At 40.5% G+C, this 10,400-nt stretch overlaps 1 protein-coding gene across 2 annotated transcripts; it reads left to right on the forward strand.

The window, feature by feature from the left end:
• Positions 1 to 551: 551 nt before the first annotated feature.
• LOC127753052 (LRR receptor-like serine/threonine-protein kinase GSO1) lies at positions 552 to 10,400 on the forward strand. 2 transcript variants are annotated; one of them, XR_008012462.1, is made up of 3 exons: positions 552 to 3,670; positions 3,757 to 4,226; positions 4,331 to 10,400. XR_008012462.1 is itself a non-coding variant. In XM_052278507.1 (2 exons), the coding sequence occupies exons 1-2, from the start codon at positions 565 to 567 to the stop codon at positions 4,116 to 4,118; spliced, it is 3,468 nt and encodes a 1,155-aa protein (XP_052134467.1). In that variant the 5' UTR covers positions 552 to 564; the 3' UTR covers positions 4,119 to 10,400. The 2 variants fall into 2 exon arrangements, 1 of the variants encoding a protein (XP_052134467.1); XM_052278507.1 differs by having other exon boundaries at positions 3,757 to 10,400.

Here is a 10,400-nt window from a genome sequence, read left to right on the forward strand (position 1 = left end):
TACCCAGTGGTTGCTGACATTGCCCTTGTCACTGCACCAACATTTCCATGAGCTTGCTAATGTGATAGGGCTGCCCCACCCTAAGCAAATATAGGAAAGGAGGATAGGGAGGAAAAAAATGAAGAAAGGGGAAATTGCAGTGGATAAAATGTGAGTTGTGTTATTATTTTATATTTTTTTCTTTTTTAACCTAGACTACAACATGAATATCGCGCAAGATAAAACTCCCTGATTTACATTGAATGAGGTAAAATAAATGGTAAAAGAGTTGTCAGATCTGTTTCTTAGATTACGTATATGATTATATATTTTATAAAAGTTGAGGATGTTAGAATTATTATAAAAAGACTAGTGACTACTATAGTTTTTCCATGACTTTCATCATGTGATACATCAGAGACCTAACAAACGTGCACTCTGACTCATCTTGACGGACAGGCGCTAATAACAGTGTCAGCCACCACCACTAGCACAGCATAACCAACTCCGTTCCATATCATCGTCCGTCCATCCATCCGAACCGCACGACAACCGAAGCAGTCCACGCGTCCACCACCTTCTCGCATGTCACGCCACCTCCTCCTCCTCCTCGCGCTCCTCCTCCTCCTCCTCCTCTCCCCGCTCGCCACGTCCGCACAGCCGCCGCCGCCGTCGAACACCTCCGCCTCCACCTCCGCCGCGGCCGTCCTCCTCTCCTTCCTCGACTCCCTCCCACCCGCCTCCCAGCGCCTCCTCCTCCCGTCATGGCGGCGAAGCCGAATCAGCAGCGGCAGCGGCAATGCCACCGCGCCTCCACCGCACTGCGCGTTTCTTGGCGTCACATGCTCCGACACCGGCGCGGTGGCGGCGCTCAACCTCTCCGGGGCGGGGCTCACCGGCGCGCTCTCCGCCTCCGCGCCGCGCCTCTGCGCGCTCCCGGCCTCCGCGCTCCCCGTGCTCGACCTCAGCGGGAACGGCTTCACCGGCGCGGTCCCCGCCGCGCTCGCCGCGTGCGCCGGGGTCGCCACGCTCCTCCTCGGCGGGAACAACCTCTCCGGCGGGGTTCCCCCGGAGTTGCTCTCCTCGCGCCAGCTCGTCGAGGTCGACCTCAACGGCAACGCGCTCACCGGGGAGATCCCCGCCCCCGCCGGCTCGCCGGTGGTGCTCGAGTACCTCGACCTCAGCGGCAACTCCCTCTCCGGCGCCGTCCCGCCGGAGCTCGCCGCGCTCCCGGATCTCCGGTACTTGGACCTCAGCATCAACCGGCTCACCGGCCCAATGCCGGAGTTCCCGGTCCACTGCCGGCTGAAATTCCTCGGCCTCTACCGCAACCAGATCGCCGGCGAGCTCCCCAAGAGCCTCGGCAACTGCGGCAACCTCACCGTCTTGTTCCTGTCCTACAACAATCTCACCGGCGAGGTGCCCGATTTCTTCGCCTCCATGCCCAATCTGCAGAAGCTCTACCTTGACGACAACCATTTCGCCGGTGAGTTGCCGGCGAGCATTGGTGAGCTGGTGAGCTTGGAAAAGCTGGTGGTGACGGCGAACAGGTTCACCGGAACAATCCCGGAAACAATTGGGAATTTCCGGTGTTTGATTATGCTCTACTTAAACAGCAACAACTTCACCGGCTCAATTCCGGCGTTCATCGGCAATTTGAGCAGATTGGAGATGTTCTCAATGGCAGAAAATGGCATTACTGGGAGCATTCCACCTGAAATTGGGAAATGCCGGCAATTGGTCGACCTTCAACTCCATAAGAACAGCCTCACCGGGACGATACCGCCGGAGATCGGTGAGCTAAGCCGATTACAGAAGCTCTACCTGTACAACAACTTACTCCATGGTCCAGTTCCTCAAGCATTGTGGCGATTGGTTGACATGGTGGAGTTGTTTCTCAACGACAACAGATTAAGTGGTGAGGTACATGAAGATATCACTCAAATGAGTAATCTAAGAGAGATCACCTTGTACAACAACAACTTCACTGGCGAGCTGCCACAAGCCCTGGGGATGAACACAACATCAGGGCTTCTTCGTGTGGACTTCACTCGCAACCGCTTTCGCGGCGCAATTCCTCCAGGATTGTGCACGAGAGGCCAGCTTGCCGTTCTTGATCTTGGTAACAACCAGTTTGATGGGGGCTTTCCTAGTGGGATAGCAAAATGTGAGTCTCTATACAGGGTTAATCTGAACAACAACAAGCTCAGAGGGAGCTTGCCTGCAGATTTGAGCACCAACAGAGGTGTGACACACCTCGACATTAGTGGAAATCTGCTCAAAGGGAGGATACCTGGTGCGCTTGGTTTATGGCACAATCTTACAAGGCTTGATGTATCTGGCAACAAATTCTCAGGTCCAATACCACATGAACTCGGGGCTCTAAGTATTCTTGACACCCTGCTCATGTCATCGAACAGGCTGACCGGAGCAATACCACACGAGTTGGGGAATTGCAAGAGGCTTGCCCATTTGGATCTTGGAAATAACCTTCTCAATGGAAGTATACCTGCAGAAATTACAACACTTAGTGGCCTGCAAAATCTTTTGCTTGGTGGAAACAAGCTCGCTGGACCAATTCCGGATTCTTTCACCGCAACGCAGAGCCTCCTTGAGCTGCAACTTGGTAGCAATAATTTGGAAGGAGGCATCCCACAGAGCATAGGCAACCTTCAGTACATATCACAAGGTCTGAATATTAGCAACAACAGACTAAGCGGCCCAATCCCGCACAGCCTTGGTAATCTTCAGAAGCTGGAAGTGCTCGACTTGTCAAATAACTCATTATCTGGTCCTATTCCATCGCAGCTAAGTAACATGATCTCACTTTCTGTTGTGAACATTTCGTTCAATGAGCTATCTGGTCAGCTCCCTGATGGATGGGATAAGATTGCAACACGGTTACCTCAAGGGTTTCTAGGGAATCCTCAGTTGTGTGTACCATCCGGAAATGCACCTTGCACAAAGTATCAATCTGCGAAAAACAAAAGAAGGAACACACAAATTATTGTGGCATTGCTAGTGTCAACTCTTGCTTTGATGATTGCTAGTCTGGTTATTATTCATTTCATTGTGAAGAGGTCTCAGCGTCTATCTGCAAATCGTGTATCAATGCGCAACCTGGACTCCACCGAAGAATTGCCAGAAGACTTGACATATGAAGACATTCTTCGGGCCACTGACAACTGGAGTGAGAAATACGTCATTGGAAGAGGCCGGCATGGCACGGTCTACCGGACTGAGCTTGCAGTTGGAAAGCAGTGGGCGGTCAAGACAGTTGATTTGTCCCAGTGCAAATTCCCTATTGAAATGAAGATATTGAACACGGTGAAGCACCGGAACATTGTGAGGATGGCTGGGTACTGCATCCGTAGCAACATCGGCCTAATTCTCTATGAGTACATGCCCGAGGGGACACTCTTTGAGCTATTGCATGAAAGGACACCTCAAGTGTCCCTTGACTGGAACGTCCGGCACCAGATCGCCCTTGGTGTGGCGGAGAGCTTGTCCTATCTTCACCATGACTGTGTGCCCATGATTATCCATAGAGATGTCAAATCGAGCAACATCCTGATGGATGCTGAGCTAGTACCCAAGCTCACAGATTTTGGGATGGGGAAGATCATTGATGATGATGATGCAGACGCGACAGTGTCTGTCGTTGTTGGCACCCTTGGTTATATTGCTCCAGGTGAACCCTCTTCTCTTCATATCAATCCTGAGCTAATTTATTTTTATTTATTTTCAGTATTAACATGCTTCATCATTTTTGCACAGAGCATGGATACTCCACGAGATTAAGCGAGAAGAGTGATGTATACAGTTATGGAGTAGTGCTTCTTGAACTGTTGTGCCGGAAGATGCCTGTGGATCCTGCATTTGGAGATGGTGTGGACATTGTGACTTGGATGAGGTCAAATCTGAATCAGGCAGATCACTCCAACATCATGAGGTTCCTGGATGAGGAGATAATATACTGGCCTGAACATGAGAAGGCGAAGGTGTTGGACTTGTTGGATTTAGCGATGACCTGCACTCAGGTTTCTTGCCAGTTAAGGCCATCCATGAGGGAGGTGGTGAGCATCTTGATGAGGATTGAGAGAAGTAATCACGTTCAGTTCTTTGAAGAAGCTCCATGAGATCGACTATATCCTATCATTTGTGAAATAGAAGATACAATTGTACAGTGTATTTCAAGTGCGTTATAATTTTGTTTCTGCAAACTTTCACAAGACCTTGGCAAAGTGGTATACCGTATACAGAATTTTACAATCGTTTTTCAGATTTTTCTACAGTAGTCCACATTCTACAGTTTATAGTATCAGCCTAGCTAGCTAACCCTTTCTTGCAGGATTGCAGCCAAAAATCAGGTTGATCTTCAGCAGAAAACATCAAACAGATTTGGAGCTATAATCACCAAGTTTCTATCCTCCTGTCATCAGGTTTGGGGGTTGGCTATTTCCTCCTGTGGTGGCATGTGTTTGTCACCTCACTACCTTAGGCTTTTTCTTCTTAGAGTATGTCTTTGACTACCCTTTGAATGAAACTTTCCAAGGCTTTGATCAATCAGCACCACCTATGGGTAATTTTACCATCCTTGAGAAAGCACCTAGAGGTACCATATTTTCTAGTCTAAAATCTGATATCTCTAGGTACTAAATATCTCAAGGTACAAAAAAATTTTAGTGTAAAATTTAGGTACCTCACGGTACATTCTTAAGGACTGTAAAATTCCTCACCACCTAATCATTTGATATCTCAATCTTCTTAGAGGCCTAGAGAACCTTGTCCGATAATGTTTATTGCATCCAATGGAGACTAGTTGGTCTTTGTTATAAACTTTTATATGTGTTTAATACTTTGATTTGAGCAGTCCGATTGATATTGCCATGTATTTTAATTGTTCTGAAAATTTCTGATTTCTTGCCCCTTGAAGAGTTTTCATTTTTGGTTTGTTCAGACATTTCCTCAATGAATAGCTCATGAACCATTTTGATTATTTTTACATATCGAAGATTTTTCTGTACATACATTATCTGATTGTCAGATGCGAAATCCTCAAAACATGTGAGCTTCTTGAGCTGCACTTATTTTCAAAACTATCATGATAAATAGACACGAAAAGGTTTACTGTCCTATCTAGCAAATTGAAGGATAATTAGTCCTCCACACTAGGGATGAAAACGGATCGGATACGGACGGAAACTAGCTTTATCATATTCGTTTTCATATTTTTTTTTCGGAATCGGAATCGAAAACTCGGATACGGAAATGAAATCGAATATTATCGAATACAGATACGGAGCGAATACAAGACGGAACGAATATGGTAGCGGATATTTACCGGTATATAAAAAACCCCTCAAATTGAGTTTCTTGATCAAGGAAGGGATATCGCTTATTATTTTAGTTCAACATCTCAAACATTTATATAGTCAATTTTGTAGACGGTCCCACAAACCTATGTGTGAATCGATTTTCATGGCTATTCCTCTTAAAGATCCATATACAAATATGATTACTATTTTCTATTCTCATGACCTTTTACTAGATGTATAACTTACTTACCATTGTATAAATTGGAGATGTTATTTATTTTACTTCACATCTTCAAAACTTGTAATGTTTGTTTTATACTTTAAATGCTTTCAAATACAAATGTTATAAACTACAAAGTGGTAGATCCCGTTGAGCTCTACAACTTTGATATGGAACACATCTCCATCAGATGTCTTTTGAATTGTAGATCTGAGGTTTTTGTAAAAATTAATATGGTATATTATAATGAATATTTAGACTCCTTAAATGACCTCAAATAATAAAATAGTCAATAAGAAAGTTGTAGATCTTATCGAGCTCTACAATGTTGATATAAAGTTTGTCGCCATCTGATTCCGTATGAAAAAGTTATGTATATATACATGTTTTTTCTAAACTTTGCTCAATGTCTGCGGATATCCGAAAAAAAATCCGGATAGTTTCCGACCGTTTTCCGATTCCGACGGATAGTACCCTTACTGTATTCGTTTTCGTTTCCGAGAAAAAAAATCCGAATTCGTTTCCGAATCCAAGAATTTCCGGATAGTTCCGACCGAAACTATCCGAATCTGAAAAATGGTCCGGACGGACGGAAACTATCCGAACCACTTTCACCCCTACTCCTCACAAATGCTTTATGGAAAACGAAAAGCATGAATATTTGGGTTGGTTTCTTGTTACTTTAACCCTACTAAATTTCTGTAAAGCAACAAACCAAACATACTGTAATGACCATTAGTCCATTACTACTGTATGAAAATTTGGTAGTTTCGGAAGTTTTCTTTCTTTAAAAATATTATAACATTTGATAAGGCTACAAATCAAATACAGCCCAACACTACCTTAGTGTGGTCAACAAACCAAAGATGCTCTTTGTTCCAATTTTAATAGTTATTTGAAACTACATTTTGGTGGGATGATGAAGTTTTAGTATGGTGTATAACAGGTAGGAATAGAAGGTTGTTTGCTCTGTTTCACAACATTTTTCTGCTATGCATGTCAGTGATGTCAAAATTTCCAGCCCCTGTTGACACAGTATTTCTATATATATTTTTTCTGTTTATTATTAACACCATTGGTGGTCCTCCTGTAGTTTGTCAAAAGAAAAGTTCCCATTTCCCTTGTGTTCAATTGAAAAAACAACAAATGGTTTTTTTACGGTTTTGCAAAAGAAATTACGCCACATTTTATTCTTGATTTCAGTCATCTTTTTTCTATGTAATTGATATATCTCTTATATGTTGTAAGCATATGAATGTTTTATTTTCTCATGTTTTCTCTTCCAAATAAGTAATCAGTTAATTTTAATTCTAATTCGTATATTAGAAAAATTACAGTGAAACTAACGGTGCACATATAGGTAATTTATTGGCTGGATGTAGAGATCGGGTTTATCCCATTTTCCAAATAAATAAATGTAGGTAATTTGTTAACTTTTTTCCTAATAAAATGGGAGAGAACTAGGGATCAGGCGTTCAATAGAATACGGAAAATCGTACGCTACAATGGGCTGGTGTGCGCTACTCACGTGACTCTGGTACATACATGTAGCTATGCACTTATGCACTGTTGATTCCTTACTTTATTATTTATGTGCATGGTGACTTAACTACTATCTCTCCTCTCTCCCATTAAATGCTAGTACAAATCAACTTTATTAGAAAACTTTAAATGATTTTTTCTTCTCAATTATTTATGCAATCTACAATTCGATTACACCATTATATTCGTTGTAATTAAATCTTTACAATACGATCCAATATGATTATATTTTGATAAAAAATAATTGAAAAAAGGTATTGTTTCATTGGTTATAAAAAAAAGTTTCAGCACTTGAGGTCAAATGTTTCAACTCGCTTCTAATAATGCTTCAAAGAGATGTAATATTTAATATCATTGCAACACTAGTCATTGCTTACATGAAACATTGAATCTTAACAAATATAATGAAACACGGAAGAAAATAGTATGTTACATACTATAGATTTACAAATACTTGATTTTATTGAAATATTTTTATAGCACATGTACATGAAACATCGATTTATAACTATTGAAACATAAAGTAACACTTACTGAAACATACACATAATACGACATGCAACATTTGCGAAATGAACTAAAGAAACATCGGAAAATATTATTAGAACATCCAAATAAATCAGTGTGAATCATTTAGAAAAAGGATCAACTGCAACACAAAATTAAGCTAAATTTAAAATTCATCGGAATGTAATCATGTGAGATTTTGTTGTAAAAATTTAATTACAACAAATATAATAGTATAATCCAATCATATAATATTTACAACATTTTTAATATTTGCTGAAACATATAAATTATACCGTGTGCAACATTTTTAATTAACTAGTGAATACTTATTGAAACACTCAACCAACACATATGCAACATTTTTAAATAAAACCGGTGAAATATAATAAACTACAACTGAAATATACAAATAGCACCATATGATACATTAAAGAAAGATATATACATTGCGACACTAATTAAATATGTGCAACATAATATAATTTCAGCTGAAATATCTGATTCTCACATGTGAAACATTAAATTTAATTGGTTGAAATATATGTGTGTATTTTTATTATAATATAGTCATGTGAGATCTTGTTGTAAAGATTTAATTGTAACGAATACAATAATATAATTGGATCATAGATTAGATGAGTAATTTAAAAGAAAAATCATTTTCAAGTTAGTTAAAAGGGTGTTATGTATATGAAAATAACCTCGCGAACTTTCTCCTTCATGCATAATGATTACGGATTTGCTAATGGTCTGTCGATTGATTTTAGGTCTCCAAATCTGTCCTTTTTTTAGCCGTCCGTATTTCTTTGTGATTTGTGCTTCGCTGGGTGTGGGTTGAACTCTTTGTTTTTTTTTCGGGGCTGTGCATTTTGTTTTTGGGCTGGGTTTATACATGGCCTGTTTCTGGGTTGTTCTGTGGGTCCCACTTGCACTGTTCATTTTCGAAATCCGCGCCTACTTTTTTTTGCCCTGTTCTATGGGTCCCACCTTGACTTTTTCTCTCGTTTTTTCCGACACAACCGAAGAGAGAGAGAGAGAGAGAACTAGAGAAGCTGCCGTGAGAGGAAGCGATTTTTTCACTGAGGTGAGGAGGTGATTTCGCCGTCGTCGCCGGAGATTTTGTTGCGGCGCCGTCGTCGTCATCGTCGGAGCGACCAGTTCGTGATTCGAAGGTCTTCCTCGTCGTCGGCGTATTTAGTAGTTGCTCACTTGCTTCTCTTCTGATGTCCCATTGTTTTTTGCAGCGGTAGTCATCGCCATTCGACATTTTTAGGGTGTTTTTTCTTTTGTTTTTTTTTGACTAGTTGATATTATTTCCGGCTGCAGTGTTGATTTTGTTCGTGGATTTAGTATATTTTTCGGCGGCACTGTTTGATTTGTTGCAGATCGAGTAGTAGATGTTTGTTCTCATTGCGATGTTTTGTGAACCGTTTCGTTGATTTGGCTGCGATTTGTTAGATTATTAGATCTGACTCATACCATAACTTGATGTATTTCCGGTTCCACTCTCGATTTTGTTTGTGGACTTACTCTATTTTTTCGTTGTCACTGTATAATTCGTTGCGGTATGAGTAGTTGCAGTTGTTCTCATGGCGTTTTTGTTTTGAACCATTTCGTTTATTTGGGGAGCAAATTTTTTAGATGATTAGATTAGTCCTGCAACAATGAAAACACACATCCTTGAGTAGATCACATGCATGTGAACCATTTCGTTTATGCTTGCATGATTTATTCTAACTTTTTTTTGCAGGTTTTTTGCTTTCTATTTTAGCTCCTGTTTTGATGTTTCATTCAAAGCTAGATCTGATAATTTTTCATCTAAGGTGAGTTATTATTTTGGTGTGGATCTGTAATAATTTTTTTGGCCTTTCCTTTTGAATAATGAGTTAGTGGCTCTTAGCAATGGTAATTTGCATGTGTATGTTGATGTGAAATACTGGTTGTTGTTGTGTTTTTTATCGTGTATGTGAATGGATTCCTGCATGTGCATGTGCACTCTTTTGTATTTACATATTAACTTTTGTGCTATGTGTCTTGATGTTTTGTATTGATATGTGATCTATGAGGTCTACATGAATCATTATTATCTTCCCATGATTTTTAATAGGAGAGAATTGTACCACGAGGTGGTGTTAAGCAGAGACATGAGATTTTATATGCTTAGCATTCTGTATTTCTAGTCTTATTTAGTTGTCAACTGTTTTAGGTGCTCTGATAAGCTGAACATGATTTTTGAGTATGATCTGGGTTGTCATTTGTAGAGAGGTTGGAGTTGTTTCCGTGCGATGAATTCGGGTCGTATTTGGACCAATTGTGTTGGTAGAATCGTTTTACTGAGTTTTTCTTCCCTTCTTTTGATGGGTGGCAGCTTCTCATTGTAGGTTACATTTGTGTGTCCTTGGCATGGCAGATTTGTGCTAGTATATTTGTGGAATTGTTTGGCTGCTATAATTATAATTTTTGGCGGTTTCATTTTAAGTTGGTTTTGGAGAGGCTGTGTATAGAGATTTACTGGGTTCGTCTGGAAAGGTTTTAGTAGGTTGGAGAATCAGAGGAATATTTACTATCTTTTCAAGAGTTGATTAATGTATAGCACCTTTTATTTTTTTCCCTTTTATCTGTCATGTGCTCGATGACAGTGTATAGATGATCCAATTTTGTTTATCTGCTTGTCAGATGTATTGCTGTATGTTTGAATTTTTGCAAGATTTTCATTCTAGCTAATTCAATATGTCAGCGGTAACCACTTAATTTTTATTTTTTATTTTTAGTTCAGACTTATTTTTGCTTTCTGTATGTAAAAACTGAATCCATGCATGTGGATTCGTACT

The sequence above is a fragment of the Oryza glaberrima genome, chromosome 10 (genome assembly GCF_000147395.1).
Source record: "Oryza glaberrima chromosome 10, OglaRS2, whole genome shotgun sequence".
NCBI lineage: Eukaryota > Viridiplantae > Streptophyta > Magnoliopsida > Poales > Poaceae > Oryza > Oryza glaberrima.

Bases quoted from the DNA above. Each gene is read 5' to 3' on its own strand.
- LOC127753052 (XM_052278507.1), top strand. From the start codon at position 565: ATGTCACGCCACCTCCTCCTCCTCCTCGCGCTCCTCCTCCTCCTCCTC. The intron at 3,671-3,756 runs GTGAACCCTCTT...ATTTTTGCACAG, and splicing joins CCTTGGTTATATTGCTCCAG to AGCATGGATACTCCACGAGA.